The sequence below is a fragment of the Mytilus edulis genome, chromosome 11 (assembly GCF_963676685.1).
Source record: "Mytilus edulis chromosome 11, xbMytEdul2.2, whole genome shotgun sequence".
Lineage (NCBI taxonomy): Eukaryota > Metazoa > Mollusca > Bivalvia > Mytilida > Mytilidae > Mytilus > Mytilus edulis.
Genome location: NC_092354.1, coordinates 74,653,699 through 74,679,864, shown reverse-complemented (window position 1 = coordinate 74,679,864; position 26,166 = coordinate 74,653,699). Strand labels below are relative to the sequence as shown.

Here is a 26,166-nt window from a genome sequence, read left to right as displayed (position 1 = left end):
AAAGACTGTTACAAATATTCATTTTTATGCAGTTAAGCTGCATTATGCGAGCGCCCTCGATTTGTGTTCTACCCAATAAATGCTGAAATACTTGCCATTGTTATTATCTAGCTCGCTACTATGTTATATATAACTAATTGAACACTTTTTTAATACTTTTTATTCTGGATTACAAAAAATATGACCAGAAAAACCTTAAATGATCGTGGATTTATCCAAAAGTTTTGAAGTTACACATAGGAAGTAGTGCTTATTAAGAATCCTTGTGTAGTTCATTATGACTTGTGCTTTTAGATAAGATGTCAAAGAACAATTGTATGAAATATTTAATCGCCGAAAATCTCTTAAGGCAAGTAGTTTAGATTTCCCAAATGGCAAAAGTCGTAGGGATATTGTTTGTCATCAATACGTAGTACAATTACGTCAGTAGTCTATTATATAATAAGTTTAACTGTTCATGCTGTTGGCGGCAATTTCAAATTAGAATAAGAAATTTTCATAGCTTTTCAATTTGGAGGCAGGTGTGCAAATTAGCGGTGGTCCGAGGTCCGCGACCTTCCACTTTTGCAAGCGAAATTTCGACTAGGATAGTTGGTTTCTAGCTACGCCCGACGTAGTCACCTTCCACTTCAAACTCCGAAACAGTGGTGACATCTGCATGGCTACGCTTCTTTTTTTGGGAGAAAAAGGGAAGTATGACCCGAACGATAACGCTGTATGGAGTTTGCTTCCACTTGAAAGAAAATAAGAAATTACTTTGCAAACCTTCCATGCAAGTCACCAAAGTCTCCAATTAAACGAGCTAAAAACTTATTTTTATCATTATTATTCATGACAGCGATGTTCATTTTGTTCAACCGCTAGCTTTATACAGAAAATCGCCGACAAATATTGTATAAATTCGAGTAAAATCGTATCTGATTGACAAAAACAACATTGTAAACACATAACAATGGCGGCCGTGAAGACAAAATTTTACAATATCGGATCAGATTCCGGAAGCGGATAAGGATAATTCCGGGTTTAGCGATTATTTACAAAATAAATCAAAGCAGGTGAAAAAAATAAATCTATGCATGGTAAATGAATATAAACACTAGAATTGTAAACCAAAAGATATATGTAAAAGAAAGAAAAAGCAGAAAAAGCAGAAAAATATTTTATACAGAAACTCAAAAGTACTTTTTGACAAATTTTAATTTAAAAATCCAATACAACGTGACAGCTGGCAACAGTATATCTAACAATATACATGTTCATGGTCACAGTCTAAATTTTCTTTATCAGTGATAAATAATGATAATACATGTGAGATGCTTTTAAAGTATACACATATTACTGCAATTTCAAAGGGTTATTAGTTTTTCTCAATTTTGAAGGCCTTAGGGTCAATTAAAGTAGCTGAAAGTTTCTTTATTTTCACAAATAATGCAACTATATTATATATACCTAAATGTAAGTAAATCATATGATATATAGGTGGCATTCTTTGGGCCACTCTACCCCCTGCTTTTTGATAACTTGGAAACGGTCGAGCTCCCCACCCCTAAACCATATGAGGGGCAGATCCAGGATTTTAGGTTAGGAGGGGCACAAACTTAAATTTTCGCCGAACAGAGCGAGGCTAAACAAAATTTGAGGTAAAATTATCAGAATATTCTTTATTAAGCTGAGAACAACGCATGCTTTGCAAATTTAAGGGGGGTGCAAGCCCGCAACCCCCCCCCCCCCCCCCCCTGAATCCGTCCCTGCATATATTCAAGTATAGGACAATATAATAAATAAAATGAAATATAGGGGGAGTCCCTGGAGTTACCCCACCCCCTCCTGTTTGAGAACTTGGAAACGGTCGAGATCCACACCCCTTAACCATATATATTCATGTTTGTGACAATATGAAAAATCAAATGAAATATAGGAAGAGTCGCTGTGGGTCACCCCACCCTTCCAGTTTTAGAATTTAAAAATGGTCCAGATCCCCAACCCTAAACCATATATATTCATGTATGGGACAATATAACAAATCAGATGAAATATAGGGGGAGTCCCTTGGGTCACCCCACCCCCTCCTTTTTGAGAATTTGAAACCCGTTGAGATCGCCACCCTTTAACCATATATTCATGTACGGGACAATATAACAATTCAAATGAAAGATAGGGGGAGTCCCTGAGGTCACTGTACACCCTTCTGTTTGAGAACTTGGAAATGGTCAAGATCCTTACCCCTAAACCATATATACTCATGCATGGGACAATATAACAAATCAAATAAAATATAGGGGAAGTCCCTGTGGTCACCCCAATCCTCCTGTTTGAGAACTTGGAAACGGTTGAGATCCCCACACCAAAACAATATATATTCATGTATGAGCCAATATAACTAATTAAATGAAAAGTCCCTGGGGTCACCCAACCCCTCCTGTTTGAGAACTTGGAAACCAATGAGATCCCCACCCCTAAACCATATATATTCATGTATGGGACAATATAACAAATAAAAGGAAATGTAGGGGAAGTCCCTAGGGTCACCCTACCCCCAGTGGCGGATCCAGAAATTTTCATAAGTGTGGGCCCGCTCCAGTCACGCTTCAGTGATTCCCTATATAAGCAACCAATTTTTTACCCAAAAAGGGGGGGGGGCGGCCCCTGCCCCCTAAATCCTCTGCCTACCCCTACCTGTTTGAGAACTTGAAAACCGTTGAGATCCCCACCCCTAAATTATATGTATCCATATGTATGGGACAAAATAACAAATCATTTACATTTACTATGGGCAGGTCAGTCATACCTCACCTTTGATCCCTGTTGTAGTGAACATTTGTCTGATTCGTGTCTCATAACTTTTGTACTATAGAACACAAACTCAGTTTTCTTTCCAGGGAAACCAGTCCATTCATACTATTATATGTTCATACTAAGTCAACTTGAACTTCTAGCAGTCAAATAAAAACCAAGGTTAACTACCAAGTAGAACAACTGCAATCATTGGGAACTTGTACCACTGCAGACTCACCATAAAAAAATATACATTGATATATGCATTGCTTTTGAAACCTTGATAACATATAAATTATTTGCCTTAATAAATAAATCATTAGATAAACATGAATGTATACTATATATGAATGTTTAATGTTGACACAGTTTTCATAATTACGGTTGCCTTGGTTTTTGGTTAACTGCCTTCAGCGCTTACAGCGCTTTGATTTCTGTTTACTATTACACAATGGAATGTACTATTACATCCAAAGGTAGTACTTTCTCCCACTCTAAAATATTTTTTGGAGAACAGTTGACACCTACTGTTCTCTGCAATATAGAACAGTAAACCTAGTAGTTATGTAACTAGTTTTAACCACATGTTATGTTAGTATTTGTTTATTTATGGCACTATTCTTTTGTAAATATTTATTTATTATGATCCTACGCATCCTACGCATCCTGCGCAGCAGTTAGTAATCATCAAAAATCTGATGGATAACTGGATACCATAAGAAGAAGAAGTCACAAGATACATTGAAATCACCATTATTAGTAAATTCTTCTCCATATTGCCATGTATTTCCCTATTCTAAAAAAAAAAGCAGATTATGTTTTTTTTTCTTTTTTTTTTGAATTTTAAGGTTGGAAAGCAACATATGAACACAAGTTTGTATTTTTTTTGAAATTATAAAAAAAATGATTATTAAATTGAAGAGGCCAAGTAGCCCACACTGTTTGATCAGAAAAGGCTAAATGTATTTTCAACAACATTAGTTTAGATAAAAGGGAGGAGCAGATCTGAAAGGCCAAAAATAGCAATAACACAGGTGGCGTATTTGTCATGTCAGCAAAAAAATGATTACATGAATTTAAAGGTTTTTGCTGTGTTTGATGTGTTGATTTTGCCATTTGATAAGGAACTTTCCGTTTTGAATTGAGTTCGGCATTTTTGTTATTTTACCTTTTGCACCACAGCACATGCACCAGGAAGACCACCAACCCCTACAGAAAGTAGTAATACTAGACAACGAAACGATAAAATAAATCAAACTACGTTAAACATTATTGTATTATCATTTTTATATGCACCGGTTGGACATTTAAGTTGGGAAGATATATATATATATTTATATATAACTCGTTTAAACACCAACCCGACAATGTTAGATCTGTAAATTTTCCTTCGCAAATGTTTTGTTCTTCCCTCGCCTTGATTCGAACTTATGCTACTGAGATATCGTGACACCAAATCGCCTGCACTGTAGCCGTCCCGCTAGACCACACGACCACCTGGGCTTCACAATAATAAAGCTTTCGGTGGTCGTGTGTTACCTTTCCAGTTTTAATCTAGCTTCGTACTACAGTACATGATATATAAGGCATGGAGATATTATTGTTACAGATCAGTTCAATTATCTATAGTAAAGGATCCTACAAATTAATGCAAGATACAGTCACAGAAAATAATTATATTTATAAGTACGTCTGAGTCAGTGACAACTCTACAAATGATTTATCCATCGGATCACCAGCAATATAGAATAATGGCTTTTGTGTGTTTTTATACTGACTTCATCAGCAAGAATATTAAGCGAGCCAGAAAGGACGAGCTGATATTCAAGCTGATGAAGTAAGTTATGAAACCGATACACAATGTATAACCACCAAACACAAATGAAGTTCGGATTTGGGTGTTGTTACTTTCGCCGTTTTTGAATTATGTCCCTTTGTAAATCGAAAAAAATTATTAACTTGTGGTATATTTACAAAGGATGGGCATTTGTGTTCCAAAGACACATTCTTCTTTTTTTTTTACTTTAAAAGAGCTACAATGTGTTAGCTTATAATGAATGTCTTATCTTTGAGGTGATATGCAAACGAGAAGGTGGCATTTTATTTTGTTATGTTACTAAGAATTTTAGTGATTACTGTTCATGCAGTGTTCTATTTTAAGATTGTTAATATTCTCTGATTAATGGTGGCCATACAAACTATGTGCACTATGATGGCCCTATGTCCACCATTATACCCCCTGATGCTTTATTAATAACACAAGGTATAACTCAAGACTAGTCAAGAGTAAAGGGAATTAATGATTGCATTAAAATGACAAAAATTAAATAGCTTACATGTAAAGTGTATGATGTCAGGAAGGTATATGTGTTTGTCAAATTTTATTACTGTGATAACAAAAAAAACCAAAAAAAACCCCAAAAAATAATAAAACTAGGTGAACATATAGCAGTATTTTTGTGATTTTACTTTTTAATATTATCTTTTAGGATGGTTTTGCAGTTGGAAAAAGTTTGCCGGTAAAATAGCCTTTTCTATATGAATGTGCTATGTTTCCGGCTTGAATTAAGATATTTTAAATCGGCATTCACTGCCATTTTAAAAGGCAAACAGTAATTACTCAATAAATATCGAGAAATATATATTTTTGATGTAATATGTATCTACATTTAAAGTAGATATATCAATCTATGGTTATGGTTTTTTGCATCACTAAATGTATTTAAAATATGAAACTATAGCAAATGTACATTTTTTTCCTTTTCAAAGTTGTAACTGTTCAAATTTTTACATATAACATAAAGGTCCGTTAGTTTTTGTTTTCTTTAAAGGGAATCCCTCTTCTTAAACTTTCGTAGTGTTTTTTTTATTCGAAGATGATGAGAATTGACGATGACTTAAAGAATTACAGAATGATTTCCTACATCTCTCTTGTTTTATAAATTTCAACTGTTATTACTATGGTTATTATTCCTGCCTATCGTATTGAACATTCAATTTTTCAAATAACTTTTGTTTTAGAAAATCTAAAAAGCTTGACGTTTAAACTACGTATGAGTATATGAAGAGCTCTCCATAATTAAAATCCTTTAAATATTTGATTTTTTTTATCTATCAGTTTATTTATGCATATACTATCATTACTTACACAGATTTTGCATCAGATGATAACATAAGATGTGCGCAGTGTACATTTGTTGTACTACACATTTTCACAGAAATGCTGCAAGATTTACTAGCAGACACACATATTCCTCCATCTGCGCTAAAACGCATGATCAAGAAATCTAACATAGATATCAAAAAGTTTGAAAGGCAAACTGTCAAAACAATGACTACAGATGGATTTGCAAAATTAGATATCAGTGTTATGTATAAAATCATTAAGCATTTCAACCTCATAGCTGTTCCGACTAGAAACTGGGGTGCTAATCCATTACCTAAAGAAATAGAACTTGGCGATGACATAGAGAGGATAAGAAACGCGAGAAATCATTTAGTTCATAAATGGGATGCAAATGTATCGGAAAAATCGTTTACCGAGTTCTTCGATAGTAGTATAACTGTTAGCAGAAGATTGGATAAATATTTAAAAAAACCAGAGGGTTCCACATACGAAGAAAGGATTCAACAATACAGATCATGTTTACTTGATCAAAAAAACATCGAACAATTGCTTGAGGAAAGACAACAGCAAGAATGTTTTAAACGTACGTATCAAATAAGTCATATAAAAAGAACAACAGAAATATTTCACAAACCCAGACAGGTTTATGCCACGTTTTTGGCAGAACTATTGGTCATTCATGTCACTCCTTTTAACTAAATAGAAACACACTTGAAACGTTAATAAATTCCCGGGTAAATCAAATAATCAGAGCCAATATACTGGACACGAAGGCTTTAGATTTTTTTTGGATTCAAACAATGATCTTTGAAAATATGTATGATTTAATAAGTTGACACGATGCTGACGTAACACAAATACTTTGCAATTGAAATCTGTACGATGAACCACAATGTGTTTCGTTTGTCAATATCCCTTCATATATAGATGTAATTTTTAATTCCAATTGGTATGAGGTAAAGACCAGAACACACAAAATTTACAAAGACTTGCCCATATTTATACCTGTAGAGGTCTTCTATGACTGCAAACATCTCAATATAACTATGAATGTCTGTGGCGCAAATTATCAAGTTCCTAGGTTGATATATTTCATACAAAGAGTTTTTTTGTTGCAACACATTTATGCATATAACTTGATAAAAATATGAAACAAATTGACAAAGTTAATTACATGTATATTAAAATAAATTCAAATATGCTGCCAAGACAGTCCCGCGACAAATATCGAAATAACCGAAGTAACTGTTTACATTGAATAATAATTTTTGCTGTGACGAAATGAAAAATGTTTATTCATATGATTTCAGATATCTGCACATGCTCCCTTGAATGTCAGACGAAAGAGGTGCACATTATGATGGGGAAAACAATGGACGAGGTTTTAGAAAGGGTTAAGTCAATTAAAGGTAGTCTTGTTCACATTAAGTTGAAGAATTCGATAAATATGTTGAAATAATCCTTCGTATACATTTGTTGTACTTTGTCACGATTGTTTATCAGCTAACATTTTCAGAACAAAAGTTTGATGGAAAACTATTTCTATTTAAAAGAGCTTCGAAAACATTGTGATACTAAAAGTCAATTATTTCTTGAATGGGTTAATACATGTAATACATAGTGAAGTTTTCCTGTATTATCAAGAAGTAGAACAGTTTTGTGTTTCGTCCGCATGAATATGACGTTACGCACGGTGTTCGGTTTAGAAATGGTAACGTTACTCGACGTCGTTTTTCTATTATTTCAACCGACTTCTAAACGTAAAAGCTTTGCACCTTTTTTTATACAGCTGGCGTGTTGATGTTTAACTATTTATTTAAAAACAAATAGACTGTTAAGATATATTTTTGACACATAAACTTTATTTCATTATAATCATAACTTATTGAAAGTATATGTTTTAAATAATTGTCGTTGCCTAAGAATGTCAATTATCGCAAAATGCATATCTTCAATGATGGCCAGGATTCCGTTATCACTAGTATCCGTAAGTCTAGGCAAATATGTTGCGTGGAAACATTCGGTACCAAAGCTGTTTTGTGCTTCAAGAGTTTAAATTTTACCAACCCGCCTTCAACTTTAATTGTCAAAATACAGGTCGCGAATAATTTCGGGGTCTTTTAGAAAATGAGCGCTTTTTTATCCGTACTATCAAGTTCTGAAATATAAGTCTTTCAAGAAGATTGTAGTGAAAAGTAATCCTCGTTCTGGTCAATGTCAGCAACAGTTACTATATATATCCCCTGTTTGCTTGATCCTTAATTTCAATTTCATCCTCAGATTTTGGAATGAAAATTTCAGTTTGGAATTGTTAATTTTATTTAAAATTAAAAAGTGATATACAGTCCTTGAAAAAGAATGAGTATTTTTAACATGCGTCTGTTTGTCGGATGCGTGGAAATTACTGTTAGTGTATATTACAAAAATTCGTACCAGCAGAGACATATCTGTTACTGGGTTCCAAAAACGAAAGCTTCGGTATTATTTAAGCTTGTGCTACATATATTTATCCGAAAATTTCGGGTAATATTTGCATATATTACGTGTAAGTAACTCATGCCAATCGCGTGATTATTTCGAAAGAATCATGTATGCTTGGCAATTTTTCAACCTCAATTCTCGTCTTAAACGCAAACTGTTTGCATTAACAATAATTAACCCTTTGCATGAAATTGTTGTTTTTATCCGAAAACTTTGACGCATTTAAGATCAGCACATGGTTAACAAAACTTTGATAGAGTCAAATGTTCATATTGATTTATATCTTTTTAAAAGAAATTATAAAACATTATCTACCAAAATAATATCATTATACAGAACGTGTCAAATGCAAAAGACATATACATGAGACACTTTTAGTCAATGGAAATAAAATTATACATATAACGTTACATTGACATTCCGTGCAAAAAATCTTCAATTTGGACGTGGTAACATTTTGGTCAGACACGGAACAACTTGATGGAAATTGATGAACAATTGAGCATTTCCTTAACATTGAAGGCTTAAACAAATCTTTAAAAAATCACATTTCAGTAATAACATTTGTTTTCATAGTTCATTTATCTGACACAAATTTAAAATACCCTAAATTATTATGGTACTGAAAAATCTTGAACAATGGTTCTATGGTAACATTTAAGGGAGACACGGGAAATGCTGAAAAAAAATTGATATAAGTTATGTTAAAAATAAAAACGTGTTCATAAAATCTAATAAAATCACATTTTAATGTTGAGGGGACATACCTTTACTATAATTTATGATAAAATATTATTATATCGAAGTGCTTGCTTTCATTTTTGTGTACTCGAATTTTCAAATCTTACAGCTCTATGGAATTTCGAAAATGGCCGCTAGATTGCGACCTGACATGATATTTAGCGTGACCGATTCACACCATGAATATAATCATATTCTATTCAACCTGTACAAATTTTATCGAAATCTATTCAGCAGTTTGTATTTTTTTCTTCGTTTATATTTGGATGGTTGGTTCTTGTTGTTACGTCTTACACGGCAAAAATGGCAGTATGAACACGGAATCATTGCTTAATTATATAATAAAACATTAAGTTTATTAAAATCAGGTTTTATTTGGTATCTATTCAAATGATGAATCTAGACAGGTAACTATTTAATAATGAGAAGAATTGATTTGTTTCGTGTCCTACTTATGCATGAAGAAATGGTCAAATGAAAAATAGACCGAAAACCGTCTATTTTGTATTTTCTACACTTTCAAAATAAATGCAATTTGTTATAAAATTGAGAATGGAAATGGGGAATGTGTCAAAGAGACAACAACCGACCGAATAAAAAACAACAGCAGAGGGTCGCCAACAGGTCTTCAATGTAGCGAGAAATTCCCGCACCCGGAGGCGTCCTTCAGCTCACCCCTAAACAAAGATATACTAGTCCAGTGATAATGAACGCCATACTAATTTCCAAATTGTACACAAGAAACTAAAATTAAAATAATATAAGTTACTATATTAAATTACTATAACTATGACATTTTATAATGAAATATATAAACTGAAAAGAAATTATTTGACTTGAACAATCCAATTGAAGACATTAAATGAACATATTTACATTCCTGTTTATAATATCTGAAAAAAGGAATTAAGGTCAGTACACAATTACCAAAATTAAAGAAGTTGAGTGAATTTTCACTGTTGTATGACATACACGTAATATTTAAAGCGATATATTTTAGATGAAAGTGTGACACCGATCAAAATCACCATAGATGGTATAGAGGGTAGTGACGATAATGTGGATCTGATCAATTCCATCAAACACGAATTGTCAAGTGATAATATCATTTTCAAAAGGGCAGAGAAAAATTGCATCATTCTTTTTGCTGACATAAAGAATAAGACGCTTCAAAATCATACGCTGTTTATGAAGGAAGTAAATTGCCTGATATCAAAGGTGTTTCGTTTAAGAAACTTAGCATGCGAAGCCGGTGAAATAGCACATGCTGTCATAACATCTGCTGAAGGTATTTAAAACTATTGATTCGTAATTAAAAAATACATTATGTTATTTGAGATGTTATTTCTTTGGAAGAAAGTGGTAATATTCAATTTTATTGATTAAGAGAACATTTAACAATACATTTTTGGGTTACTTTTTGCGAGGTAGAGTGCTTACACGATTTTGTGAGGTAGACGAATTTGACCCTAAAACGATCGTATTTTTCAGTTTCAATAATAAAAATAATATGGACTCGTACAATATCCAGTTTGAAGGTCATTTAACATTCTGTTCACATTCATGCACGTTCTGATTTAATCAGGATACAGGTACGAAAAAACTAAACAGTTTAAATGTAACTAATAATAACTAAGTCACTAAGTCCAATCAAATTGCTTAAGATTCAATAACACTGACCGGTACATATCATAATAAATAAAAGGGGTAATTTGAGTAGGAAAAAAATGACAGATATTTGAAGTTGAATTTCTGTAATAAGAATATCAACCAAAGGTTTTGCTAAAATTTCAAAAACATGTCGTTTTGCGTTTGCGTATGAAGGCAATAAAAAGTCTGGGCTACAAAAGTCTGCATATTTATTGACTTTATACAGAAAATTCGATCTTTTAATACATTTAATGTTTCACAAATAAAACATGGATACAAAGTAAAAACATTTTTCAAAACACTACAAAACATTTCATTATGATTGATATAGTGGTATTGAAAAAAGGTGCGTTGAAATGAACCGTCGGATAGCAAACATCGAATTCCCTAAAAAAAAGTTATCACGCACTATAGACCGATAGAGTTGGAAACGGGTAATGTAAAAAAAAATAAAATAGTAATGATCTCATCTGGTTTTAATGTTCACAAACAAAATACATGTCTGAATCAAAGAAGTTGGTACGGTTCCATCACTGGCTTTGCCCCTTTGTACTCGAAATAAAAAAAAAATATACAATACATTATATAATACCCTTCAGATATTACATGAGACATTGGTTTGTTAAATATCAAGATTTATATGTTTGATTGTTGTGATGCATAAGTGCTTAATAGGGATTAAAACGTCTCTTATATTGAAGAAAAACTGCAAAAACATCGAAAAATATTTGGAACTTTCCTTTATCATATAGAAGACAAGGATTTACCTAAAATATAAGAAATTATATTTTGAAACAAAATAAAAACAATACTTTAATAACTTCATACGTCCGAAACGTTAAGATGTCTTATTTAAGATGTAGAAGCAGATGACATAATTTTGTTTGTAAGACACACTTTTGCTCATACTACTTTTATATAAGAATTAGGAGATGTGGTATGATTGCCAATTAGACAACTAGGCAACCAGAGTTCAAATTAACTAATGTAAACAATTATAATCAATCCTACGGCCTTCCACAATGATATAAAAAATCCTTACAATATAGTCGGATAACAACCAACGACAAACCACTAATCTAAAGGCTCCTGACTTGGGACAACTTTAAAAAAAAATATACGTGATTAAACATGTTTATGAGCAAAAAATGTAAATCTGTAATTGGCGTAACCCAAAAGATAAAAATAAGTATAACAAAAATATCGAACGCCAAGGTAAATTCAGAGAAAGTCCATAAAAACTGACAAAATTAAATTTTAGCAATAGAACGAGTGCACAACAACTGTCATATTCCTGACTTAAGATAAAGAGTGGTGTATTTTACTAATCACTATTTGCTAAATTATCATTTTATCAATGCATAATACTGAAAGTATTGAGGAATTTGACTATTTTTGCAATTTCAGGGCCCGTATGCATAAAACATTTTAACTTATGTATTCTTTAAATTTAGACTTCACTAAGAATGAACCTAGTTTAGTAACATTCGTAAGTCGTGTGCATAAAATAACTTCAGTCCTCACTTAACTGAGGAATTCTTAAATCGGAATCTTTCTTAAATTACCGTTTGGTATATGTAAGCTTATCGCATGTACTTATCCGTGCAAAAGTTTGTTTTGATTATTTGAATTGATTGAACTATACATACTTTTTAGAACTTGGTTAAATTGATATTGGTGTGCAAAACAAATTTAAAGACAACATACAACTCACTGTATAATGTCAACACAAATGCCACATTAGCGCCAATTTTGCGCAAAAGAAAAAAAAAGTTTCTTTTGATGGACAGCTGTGGAATTTATTTTAATGCAAATCTCCCCTCTACTGCTACTACCGGAGAGATTACAGGTGCTTGGAAGGAACATAATTAATGTTGTGATGATTTTTTTTAATGTCCAGTGGCAAATATTTTATATATATTCATGCCAAAAACCAATGAACAATAAAGATCCTGTAATAGAGGCTGTCCAAGATGAAGTCGGGGAGACTTTGGACAGGAAATGTGCACGTGAAGATTAATTGGATAGAAACGGATTGTTTTCTAGCAACATGCACTGTCTCTCTTTACATCGGCATCGAGTTGAATGATCCCATTCTGACAGGACGTGGTTACTTACTTATGCATCCTGCAAGGCCAAATGAACGTACAACTTTGACAAGCGTTTTATTGACGGTCGGACGAAGATCAAATTAACGATATTCAATTTACCAGTCATTCTGGAAAACAGAAGAAATTAACACATATATAAAAGCATATAATAAGTGCAGACAATTCTATGATACTGAATTTGATTAGATATTTATAATGCCTATTTTCATACAAGAAAATTATTCTCCAAAATACATGATGGAAAATACTTATTTTAAATATTTATTAAATCAATTGTTTCTAATCATTAATAAATTATGTTAAAAGTGTGAAACACAATGATTCTACAGATTTAATCAGCTGTTTTTACTTAACAAGATATAGCTTATGAAAATTTTAAATTGACAGAGGAAGTTGACCAAGATAATTTGGTAGGAAGTGAGGAGGGAGGTCCAAGTTTATTTGGCAATGATGACAGTTTAGCTTTACATATAGACATAAAGAACAAGGTTTTGTCAAATGAGACAGTAGAACACGTTTTTACAGAGTTCTTTGACAATGTTTTCAGAACAGGGAATGGAGGAAATGTTCTTCAAAAGACAACAGTTCAAGCCGTCCTAATTCCCGAGTTACAGGGTACGTATTACGTACTTTTATTTGTATATAGATGGGTTATTAATTTGGAATATCGCCATATGCTGTTTATAGGTTACATATATATAAAATATTTTAGAAATCTGTTTTCTTTGAAATAGGTCAAAGTTATATAGGATAAATACATGTCTAATCATATATTTGTATACACTAGATGTTCATGATGTTTTGAAAAAAATAAACAAAATAGTGTTAAAACAAAAGTTTTTCTTGTTAAATCTTCAAATCTAAAAATCAGTCATACAGGAACATTTATGGTATTTGTGATTGTTTTTGAGGAGAAAAGTCTAACGTATTAAAGTATCGTTCCTTTGAACTATAAAGTTTATTTTCAACTGCCTGTGGACAGCATTTTATTGACTCTGTTTAGTTGCTGCTATGCCAGAATCAGCCCTTGTATAACAAGTACCAATAAGACGTCCACTTAGTCTCTATTTTGTCTGCTGATTGTTTTTCGCTAAAATTTCAGGTCTCCCTTTTTCAAGAATTATCAATTGTTATATACCTATATGGAGTTATTTTTCTTTCAGAACGATAGGTCATTCTTTCGAAGAATCAACCCGGACATTATCATGTTTTGATAAAATATGCTCCAAGGCATAACATAATGACCTGTTTTAGGTTTCCTTGATAAAAATGCAAACTATAATTTACTTCAAAATTATATTCGTCTGATAGTGTTTTGTTGCCGATTGGGGAATATATTTTTTAAATTTCAATCTTTGAACAAACAAATTGTCATTGTCCGCATTTAAATTTTAGAAACAACTAATGTGAAGTTTTTGTAAATTTATCGCTACAATACAGCGACATCATATATGTGAGATGAATTTTAATGTAAAACTTTCCATAACACTTTTTAAAAAAGCCAGATTTAACCTGTTCGTGTGTAAGATTCTGAAAATCTTATAGATTCACACTGAATAGAATATCATAACTACCTACATATATTGATATTCGTCTTCGTGTTACATATACATGTATCACGAGTTTGTGCTTCATTCGTGTCAGATCTCAACTTTTTTTTACATTTATGCATACCTTTTACTCTATGAAATGAACAACTTATAAAATATTCTTATATTCTATATATTGAATAACATCCACGTACCTCACAATGGAGTCTGGTTGTTATATATCTTTATTCTCACAAATCAAATTAGGGGGTGGAGGGGGACGGGTAAAGAATTACATCGTGATTATCTGTTAAAAAAATGTATATATACGTACTGGTATTCGAAAGAAAATTATTCTGAATATTTCATTCGATTCAATTAAAATTGTTGAAAAATAATCACTTTTCTGCAAACGAAATGTCATGACAAAAAAAAATAATAAAAAATACAACATATATATAGCACCACCACCCCCTTTTTCCATAAACTAAGTTGGTACAATAAATTACTTACAAAGTGTCTTGTATTTTTTATGTAAAACACCGTTATCGGATGATAGCAATTCATTTGTGTTTTACTTCATGCAGTTACAGTAATATTTTTATTGTGTATAAATAAAACTTTTCTACCGTTTATATCTAGATTAAATAGTGAGTTTTATTTCACATTCTAAATGAGCTGTAGGATAATCGAATAACTGTCTTGTGAAAAAACTTTTATTCTATCATGCGTGTTTAAGTTATTTTTCTGTAATTCGACGAGACAGGAATGTTAAAGTGCATTTATGCATGTAACATGAGCTACAATATTACCAGTTCTGACTGATCGATGATGGTTGCCTAGTACCTGTGTTCGAGTCATTTGTTACAACCATTGGAAATTGTCCTGTTTAACGACACCTTATACAAAATATATACTGCTGCATCTGTTCAATTCGGTATTGGTTGTGTGTTCCATAGCCGGCTATCAACGATCAAATCATGCTATTTAAACTGATCAAGATTGATTCAACAGTTACAAAATTCAGCAGGTGAATTTCACCTATTGTTTGTCAAAATATGAACACAATAACAAGGTCAGCCTTAGATGACTAATAACAATTAAGGTGGCTCGTGGGTACAAAAATTTCAGCAAAAAATTGAACCTTTATTTTTTCATTACAAATTTTATTTATTACACTATTAGTTTATTACTTTATGATATGGTAAACAAATCAACCAAAAAAATCGATTCGGTTTGGCCCCAGATATTTCAGCAAAAAAAATGAACCTTTATTGTTTCATTACAAATTTTATTTATTACACTATTAGTTATTACTTTATGATATGGTAAACAAATCAACCAAAAAAAATCGATTCGGTTTGGCCCCAGATGACTTTTAAAATGTTTATATCATTGAAATAGCTCCAAATTATCTCCCTTTGATGCAAAAATGCCATTTTTTGGCATTAAATTTAAATATCTTTTTTAACTCATCGGTGACCTATATTTTTATACCCCACCTACGATAGTAGAGGGGCATTATGTTTTCTGGTCTGTGCCTCCGTTCGTTCGTTCGTCCGTTTGTGCGTCCGTTCGCTTCAGGTTAAAGTTTTTGGTCGAGGTAGTTTTTGATGAAGCTGAAGTCCAATCAACTTGAAACTTGATACACATGTTCCCCATGATATGATCTTTCTAATTTTAATGCCAAATTATAGTTTTTACCCCAATTTCATGGTTCACTGAACATAGAAAATGATAGTGCAAAGTTCAGGTTAAAGTTTTTGGTCAAGGTAGTTTTTGATGAAGTTAAAGTTACACCAACTTTAAACTTAGTACACATGTTCCCTATGATATGATCTTTCTAACTTTAATTCCAAATTAAAGTTTTGACCCCAATTTCATGGTCCACTGAACATAGAAAATGATAGTGCGAGTGGAACATCCGTGTACTATGGACACATTCTTGTTTATTATTGTTTTCATATAAGCTGTACATAAACTAAATAACTGTAAAATTTAAGCGATTTCTGTAATTAGGTTATTTTTTATTTCGATTGTACCTCTATTTCTCCTATTAGTTCAACAGAAAAAAAGAACATTAACAAAAATGTATGCTTCTTCCAGATGCAGATTATGAGCTTAAATGAACGGTGACCCCATTTTTTTATTTTCTTTTTCTTTTAAGTATATGATAAAGTTCATTTATTAAAAAATATAGCGAAATCCTATATAAGAAAAAAAAAAAAGATTTATACCCAGGAGCCCTCTTTAACAAATCTCAAGCTGACATGCTATACATGCATTGTCCGATACTTCCCAAATTTTCCAAGTAATGCACAAGCAGTCCATACATGTCCCCAACAATTTGATACATTGCATTTTTTCCCTAGATTAAAATCATATCTAAAGGTTACAGAATTATGGATGAATTTAAACTAAATTGCTACGTCGTTCCAAACAAATAGTGTTTCAGGCACAAAATAATTTTTAGTTAATATCTTTTATAGTTGCATGACTGCATGGCATAGCGCTATCTAACATTTCTATCTTTTAAAATTTATTACAAATGTCCAGCAGTATAGTGTAATATTTATTGTATTGCTATAACTTTTGAATATTTTCTGATTAGTATTTATCGACATTCTACTGGCAATAAAATGCAGAAATACCTACTACTAAGTATGAAGAATGAGAACAAATTATAATGCCGTCCAATTAGTTCAAAGTTAAAAAAAATATGGTTTATCTATCATTGACAATAAACGTAATAGTATGTGAGTTGGTTTTAACTTTTATGTCATTTAAGCTGGCTCGGGTGTCTTCCTCCATCTTGGATTTCGAAGAAGCAAATAACAATTTGTCTATTCTTGAATGTAATGTGCATATTTTGAGAGTTGTATGTAATTCATGTGTAATACTACTAATGTTAACCTAGAAAATTATGTGTTTTATCATATTTATGGCTGTATTTGTAAAAATTATAACATTTTTGTTTTATCCATTTTTTTTTCAACTTTGCAAAAAAAGGGGAGATTACTCAGATAAAGTAATTTTACAATAGAAAGTGTTGCGAATTTACCTATTTTAATATGTTGCAAGAAAACAAGTTCGGTGACCTCATTTTTTTCTATTTCTTATCTGAAAGCATGTAATAAGAGCTATCTTCTCACATTTTAGCATAACATTTTTTGATGTAGTTTTCTTTTTATTGCACACAATTGAATTTTTCATGCATAATCTCTACAAAATCTGTAGCGTGAAAAATAGTTCGTTGACCCATACTTTTCATTGAATTTAAAAAAAAAACATTTTTGACAAATTATAAAAACATTCTGTGGATTTTAATTAGAACTTCCCAGCCACCTTAAAATCCACATCATTGTAGATTGTAAGGGCAATTATATTTTGTGCAAGTCAACTTAACATAACTGATGTGTGAATGACATCATATATCTTTTATGATACTGTTTATACTCATTTATGGTCCGATGTTTTTTAAGATTCGTGTGGAAACATTTGTTTGTTATTACTACATTAATTTTGTTTTCCGATGACACTGCAATCCTAGGCTTAAACAGTAAAATGACGTTGTAACTATTGCTCATTTATGCAGAAAAGTAATACTTGTCACCAAGTGTTAGTTATCAGTAATGGAAAGTGATGCAACACCACTGGACAAATATCTTTGAATGTGCCGAATTCTCATACATATTCGTCTATTTCATGTATAACAAGACATGCTTATTACTGTAAGGGACATAAACGTTTCAACTTTTAACTTAAGTTGTAATTAGTTTTAGCTATCCCAAACAGTTAATGTATCATTCAAAGTAGAGTATGAATGAAAATGATTTAATTTTCTTTTTTTTTCTTTTTCAGATGAGAAAAGGCGACAACTCGGTGAGTATTTTATTGTGTTATGTCTTGCAACTGTAAGGTTTTTACGTATTTTTATACATTTATTTTGTCTTTGAGATATTATTTAAATATTAAAGAATTCACACTTCAACCATTTCTAAGATATGATATAGGAAGCGTGGTCATTTGTTACATGTACCATTCGCACGTCAAGTTTATAGTTGATAAATTTACAAATACTATGACATTTTATAAATATAATGGCGTTTCGTTTGTTCTAGTAGTTTTCGGGATGATAATTTGTATTAAGGTAGATTGAATTCAATAAATTTTGAACCAGAATTATATTTTTATCGTGTAGAACGCTACATGCGGGGTGTCTACTATGTTTTACACATAGTAGCGGTTCTAAAGGGTAGAAAACTATCAAAGTAAGTTCAAGTATCAGTAGGTTTATTTTTAGAATTATTAGTACCAAATATCAAATTTCACGGGAGGAACAGAAACAGAATCTATTTCCAGCAAGCAGAAGAAGACGCCTCCAGTGATCTGTTTTCTCCAACACCTCTCCTAGTTTTCCGTGATGCAGATTTTGAGGGTTGATTTGCAAGTTTCAGGATAAAAAACTACTAAAGACAAAACAAGGAGCTTGAAACTAAATATAAAACCCATAAAAGGGGTCAAACTTACATGATGCATGATCATAAGCTTGACCTTTGATCGTATATTTGTTTTAAATGCCATGTGTCCCCTGTGTCAATGCAAAACATCACATGGGTCTTAAACATTTGGTTCGAGAGTTGTAGCTGCAAATACGTTTGTACAATCTGTGGTTTTTTTTTATCCCAAAAGGGATGGTAAAATTTATTTGGTCAAATTAACTTGTATTGTATTTCTGATCATTGTTGCAGTTTTATACTTTACAGCGATATGTTTCAAAATTTAAGACGAAAAAATAGACGTTCACATTATACGTTTGTGAGATCAGTCAAAATATTTAAAAAAAACCCGGTTGCTTACAGTACAAGCAGTGTTTTCATCTGTTATAGGAGTCGGCAAAATACTTCAAACATCTGAAAGTAATACTTGTCACCAAGTGTTAGTCATCAGTAATAATAATGATGTTACACAACAGGACACATTTCTTTGAATGTGCCGAATGCCCATACATATTTATCTATTACATGCAGAGCAAAAAATCCCTATTATTGTAAGGGACATATACGTTTAATATCATAACTTTATTAAAAGTTTTAGCTGTCAAACAGTATAAGTGTCATTCAAAGTAAAGTATGAATGAATATCAATTTAAATTTTCCTTTGTCGTTTTTCAGAGGAGGAATTTCGAAAAAGCAGTGAGTATTTTATTGTGTTTTGTCTTGCAACTCTTAGACTTTCCGTATTTTCATACATTTATTTTTTGTCTTTAAAATATTTTTTTAAATATTCACGAATTTACATTTAAGCAAAGAAGCGTTAATTTTTGCTGTTGTAAAATTTGTGACATGTCCCAATCGTACATCATGTAAAGAGCTGATGAATTTATAAGTAGTATTCTAAACAGCTTTTCAGAATATGTAAAAGAAGTATTTTTTATCAGATAAAAATTGAATAAAATCAAATATATTTATTTCAACCATTGCACAATTTGACACGAGAAAGCAATATCTTTATTCGATAATCTCCACTTCATAGGAACAACGTAAAACACACAAAATATTTATTTTCAAACTTAGATTTATATTTGCAATACATAAATTATTTAGTTAATATGTACTGGCATTATGTGAAAACAATTTTCAGCATTTATCTTGATATGGTAAAATAAAAACATTGAATTGCTAAAAAATTGTTTTTGTCAGTTATTTATTCAGAATCCGGGCATGGCAACCACAGACCATGCAAAAAAAAGGGAGTCTACTCAGATAAAGTAATTTTACAATAGAAAGTGTTGCGAATATACCTATTTTATATAAGCTATCTTCTCACATTTTAGCATAACATTATTTGATGTAGTTTTCTTTTTATTGCACACAATTGAATTTTTCATGCATAATCTCTACAAAATCTGTAGCGTGAAAAATAGTTCGTTGACCCATACTTTTCATTGCATTTAAAAAAACATGATGAAAACTTCATTTTGACAAATTATAAAAACATTCTGTGGATTTTAATTAAAACTTCCCAGCCACCTTAAAATCCACATCATTGTAGATTGTAAGGGCAATTATATTTTGTGCAAGTCAACTTAACATAACCGATGTGTAAATGACATCATATATCTTTTATGATACTGTTTATACTCATTTATGGTCCGATTTATTTTAAGATTCGTGTGGAAACATTTGTTTGTTATTACTACATTAATTTTGTTTTCCGATGACACTGCTATCCTAAGCTTAAACAGTAAAATGACGTTGTAACTATGGCTCATTTATGCAGAAAAGTAATACTTGTCACCAAGTGTTAGTTATCAGTAACGGTATGTGATGCAACACCACTGGACAAATATCTTTGAATGTGCCGAATTCTCATACATATTCGTCTATTTCATGTATAACAAGACATGCTTATTACTGTAAGGGACATAAACGTTTCAACTTTTAACTTAAGTTGTAATTAGTTTTAGCTATCCCAAACAGTAAATGTATCATTCAAAGTAGAGTATGAATGAAAATGAATAAGATTTAATTTTCTTTTTTTTTTTTCAGATGAGAAAATGGGAAAACTCGGTGAGTATTTTATTGTGTTATGTCTTGCAAATGTAAGGTTTTTACGTATTTTTATACATTTATTTTGACTTTGAGATATTATTTAAATATTAAAGAATTCACACTTCAACCATTTCTAAGATATGATATAGGAAGCGTGGTCATTTGCCGTTGTAGAATTTGTCCCATTCGCATGTCAAGTTAAGAGTTGATAAATTTACAAAAACTATGACATTTTATAAATATAATGGCGTTTCGTTTGGTCTAGTAGTTTTCGGGATGATAATTTGTATAAAGGTAGATTGAATTCAATAAATTTTGAACCAGACTTATATTTTTATCGTGTAGAACGCTACATGTGGGGTGTCTACTATGTTTTACACATAGCAGCGGTTCTAAAGGTTAGAAAACTTTCAAAGTAAGTTCAAGTATCAGTAGGTTTATTTTTAGAATTATTAGTACCAAATATCAAATTTCACGGGAGGAACAGAAACAGAATCTATTTCCAGCAAACAGAAGAAGACGCTTCCAGTGATATGTTTTCTCAAACACCTGTCCTAGTTTTCCATGTTTTCCGTGATGCAGATTTTGAGGGTTCATTTGCAAGTTTTAGGATAAAAAACTACTAAAGACAAAACAAGGAGCTTCACACTAAATATAAAACCCATAAAAAGGGTCAAACTAACATGATGTATGATCATAAGCTTGACCTTTGATCCATACCTGTTAACCTGTGACGATGAAAATGCAGGTCATGACCTGCATTGAAGAATCAAATCTGAGGTCATAACGCGTACGAAGTTTTTCGAGCTGAATTTCAGTATTTATGGTACATTTATTTATAATGTATATCAAAGATACCAAAACATCAATGCATGTTCACTTTGTTAAATCATTTTAAATCTTATTAAATATTATTTCATTGCGCTTTTAAAGATTTTTGTAAATTTGTTTAACTCAGTCTTATGTGCTTTACTTTTTGAGAACAAATACTACAATCATCAACCACTAGAATTTAATGTAATTCTTAAATGTTTGAGACTATTGACTATGTAGCCTTTAACCATAATATTTTTCATTTAACAAGGAAATTAGACTATGATAACATATAGTAATAGAATTTATGATTCAGCATAAATTCGGTTATTAGTGTAAGCAATGTGTGTCATTGACCGTGCTACTCTTTGTCTAATGTGGGTTATCACTTATCTGATTGATCACGCGCAGTATGACTGCGAATGCAATCTTTTCAATAGCTACATTTGACGGAAGCAGACGTATATATATACATTTTGAGGATTTAAGAAAATTCAGGATTTTGATTGTTTTGGTTTTCACTACTTCTTTTCCAAATCGGAACTCAGGTTGTATATTTAGAATTAGTTTCCCGTATTAATAGCGGGATGTTTTATTTAAATATAAATGTTTCAAAGCAAATTGAATTTCAATTAATTGACTTATTTTACATGTTTTTATATTTTGTCTTATCCGGAGGTAGCGATCGGCGTCTTGTCTTAGATTCTTTATTTTTATTACGTAGATATCTTTAATTTTTTATTTATTTCATTAACGAGATACCAACCCTTTGACTCCGATCTGCAAACAAATTCACTCCGGCGGTCACAGCTTATTTGCAATTTGCTAATTGAATATTATAGAATGTATTTTGATATACCGATGGTAATCTGTCTTTATTACGAGCTTTATTACATTCAAGCTCCATTATATGAGGTTACTATTATCATAATAGATGTGATTTGACAAATGTATAATATTCTTGTAATTATCGCTTGTATACTGGCGTTATTAATTCCTGTGATCTATTTTTAGTAGCTAATCATTTGGTACATTTAATCAGCCTCCCGGCACGTGTAACCTACTTAAAGGTTTTTGTTTTCGTATGCTGACCGACATTTGCGTAAAGTAACCCAAATATTTTATTTATGACATTGAAAGGTTAATGTACTTGGTTATAGGCGTCAATGAACTTTTTGAGGTCGCTTTGCAATAAAAACTTTAGTATAAAGTAATATGGTCTGTTTGTTCAATTTTATTCTTATAGTTTTAGTTAAGATGAACACTAGCGGGCAAAAGAAGAAGCGTAAATCCACAACCAAAACATCATCATTAGAAGCTGCTACACAAGAAGACACACCGCCTCCAATGGTGACTATAGTGCAAGATACAGTTGCTAATATCCCTTCTACTTCAGGAGCAGTAATGAACCCAGTTGTCACAAATCGACAAGGTAATGACGTTAATTTAATGTTCATGCAAACGCCTTCCTTCTCGCCAAGCCTGGACGATGATATTACCGTACGTGTTAATCAGAATTTACGGCAAAAAATTCATAAGGGCGAGTATGTCGATTTGACTCTTTTATTGCATAACTCAGTTATTGATCATGACAAACAAAATGTCACTTTTGAGCAAGGACAACTAGTCATAAATCCAGTTTCGCCCAAAACAAAGATTACAAACATCGAAACTTGGTCCGATGCCTTTCTAATTTTTATGAGTATATATATGGTTCTGTGCATCCTCATAAATTCCAAGAACTTGTAAAGTACATGTCTTCTGTCCGAAAAGGTGCCAAACGTCATGGGGGTATCGGTTGGAAATACTATGATGAACAGTACCGTTTGATAAAAGTTCGAGAACCAAGAGGGTCGTGGGGTTAATTGGATTCGGAATACTTGATGTGGTATATGCAGTCCGCATCGGTTCAATCGGAAGGCCAAGCCGCAAATCATGCCTCAAATTCCAGTGGCCAAGCTAATTAAATTACGTTCTCAACTTCAACCAATGACAATAAAGTGGACGATTAAATTTAAGGATCTCGAGTCGCTAGTTGGGTTATTAGTTTTTTTGTTCGCGTGTGGTACCATCCTTTAGAGGTCTTTTGCGGAGATTTTATGATGTAATTGCATCATTTAAGGTCAAAAAACCATTTTTCTCAATTCGAATAACCTCTGAAATTCGAGAGGACGTCTTGGTATGGTTAGAATTCTTTTAAAAAATCTTTCAATGGAGATTCTTATATCATTGGTCTGAATTGGACAGATAATTACATTTTGCAACTATATACTGACAGCGCAGGCAACGCTGAACTTGGTTGTGGGTCTTATTTTAACGGAAAATGGCCAGATTCATGGGTAGGATTACACATTTTACCAGACATAACATTTTTGGAACTCATTCCTATACTTTTTGCACTTTGTATATGGGCTCCCCTTTTGGAAAACAGTAAGATTTTGTTTCGTACAGACAACATCGCCTTGGTTGATATACTAAACAAGAGAACATCAAAATCAAAACGGGTAATGTCAATAATTCGACCACTTGTGTTGCGTTCCATGAATTACAACATTCAGTTTAAGGCAAAACATATTGTAGGTGCCAAAAATAACATAGCTGACGCTCTCTCTCGCTTTCAGTTAGAAAAGTTCAAAAGGTTAGCACCATTGGCGGAGGATACAACAGAAACTGTCCCTCAGGAGTTCATAGACCTGATCTCCAAGGTGAAATTGACCGACGTATTGTATCAGCAGTTGCACCGAATACGTCGAAGGTTTATCAACAAGCTTTACGGTCATTTAAAGAATTTAGGACCTTATTCCAATTTGAAGATATATGGCCTATTCGATTACATCACATAACTAACTATATTGCCTATATGTCATTCACTGGAACTACGGCCTCAACTGCAGGTCAAATAATATATCTCTGGGTTGAGTTTTTTCAGTAAGATTAACAATCATACAGACTGCTTTACTTCTTGTTGTCAGTAAGCTCCTCGTAGGAATGAAGCGTTCTCAAAATCGACCAAAGGACGCAAGGTTACCCATAACACGTGATTTATTGGGAAAATTAATAACGTTCTACCTGCTGTTTGTCATAACGATTTTGAAACTAAACTCTTCCAAGCTTCGTTTTCCTTGGCCTTTTTTGGTTTCCTACGTGTTGGCGAACTAACCGCTGATTATAAACATGCCTCAACCCAATCCTATGCAATTGATTATAACGACATTAAAATAAATCTATCTAGTATTGAAATCCGCTTACGTTCATCTAAGACTGACCAGTGCTGTACTGGAACTACAATTGTTATTGATGATAGGCCTGGTGATGTTTGTGCCGTTTTCGCTTTACGTAATTACTTAAAAATAAGACCAAATGTAGCTGGGCAATTGTTTTGTCATTTTGATGGAACTCCTGTCACTAAATACCAATTTCCGGGGTCCTTAAAAAGTCACTGAATGTTTTGGGTTTAAGTCAAGGAAAATATAGTTCTCATTCATTCAGGATAGGTGCTGCCACAAGCGCTGCCATGAACGGCTTATCTGATTCTGAAATTCAGGCTATGGGTAGGCGGAAGTCTGATGCATTTCGTTCATATATTCGAATACAACAATGTCTATAACTGTTAGATTTATTTCTAATTTTGTTTAATGAACTTGCAATCACTTTAGTGGGGCTAACCGCTATTTAAGAATTGCAGGTTCACCAACTACAATTTGGATTGTTGGTTCCTCCTTTGTGAAAAATGCATTTGTTCAAGCTAGAAGAAGACCAGGTGGCATTAATCTTGGCCTAGATCACATTTGTGTTCGACTGTGGTGGTTGGGTAAAAGCGGAATGAGGCTTAAGGATAGAGCTACTAAATAGGATAAAGCTGATGCTTAGATACGAAGAACCCCCAACTTATCTAGTTATACACATAGGGGGACATGACTTAGGAGAAATTAAGACAGGAGTGTTACGTAATAGACTAAAACATTATTTAAAGAAAGTTACAGAACTGTTACTAAATACAACATTGGTATGGTCACAAATTTTGCCAAGACTCACCAGGCGTTTCTCCGCTGATACTGATGCAATGGATAGATCCAGGCAGAGAATAAACAGCTCTCTAGCAAGTTATATCATTCGCCAAGGGGGACATTACATACGATACCCAGATATATCTCCTAATTCTACATTTATATGTCAAGATGGTGTACATCTGACTGATATTGGTAATAACATTTTTCTAAACACAATTCAAGGCGCTTTAGAGGCTTTCCTTGTCTACTCACCACACACTTTTCCCGAATGTAAATCATGAACTTTTAAGATATTCATTTGAATTCAGTTTTTATTAGATATGTATAGCTCCTCTATATATTATATAATTATTGTATTTGGCCCCCATTGGGGGT

At 32.3% G+C, this 26,166-nt stretch overlaps 3 protein-coding genes across 4 annotated transcripts in view; all 3 read left to right on the top strand.

Annotated features, from left to right (window-relative positions):
- LOC139495338 (uncharacterized) overlaps window positions 1–18,857 on the top strand; it is a 46,597-nt gene extending 27,740 nt beyond the window's left edge. Inside the window, exons 3-8 of the mRNA XM_071283643.1 lie at window positions 5,928–6,485; window positions 7,213–7,311; window positions 10,125–10,412; window positions 13,273–13,500; window positions 18,276–18,296; window positions 18,718–18,857. Of these exons, the coding sequence (XP_071139744.1) occupies window positions 5,928–6,485; window positions 7,213–7,311; window positions 10,125–10,412; window positions 13,273–13,500; window positions 18,276–18,296; window positions 18,718–18,857 (1,334 nt within the window). The remainder of the gene's footprint in view (window positions 1–5,927; window positions 6,486–7,212; window positions 7,312–10,124; window positions 10,413–13,272; window positions 13,501–18,275; window positions 18,297–18,717) is intronic.
- The window catches only part of LOC139496278 (neogenin-like), a 229,785-nt gene that overhangs the window by 121,106 nt on the left and 82,513 nt on the right, over window positions 1–26,166 (top strand). The gene's annotated exons all lie outside the window — the stretch shown is intronic.
- The window catches only part of LOC139495337 (uncharacterized protein YjdP-like), a 28,488-nt gene continuing 24,442 nt past the window's right edge, over window positions 22,121–26,166 (top strand). Inside the window, exon 1 of the mRNA XM_071283642.1 lies at window positions 22,121–23,213. Within this exon, the coding sequence (XP_071139743.1) occupies window positions 22,997–23,213 (217 nt within the window). The 5' untranslated portion in view covers window positions 22,121–22,996. The remainder of the gene's footprint in view (window positions 23,214–26,166) is intronic.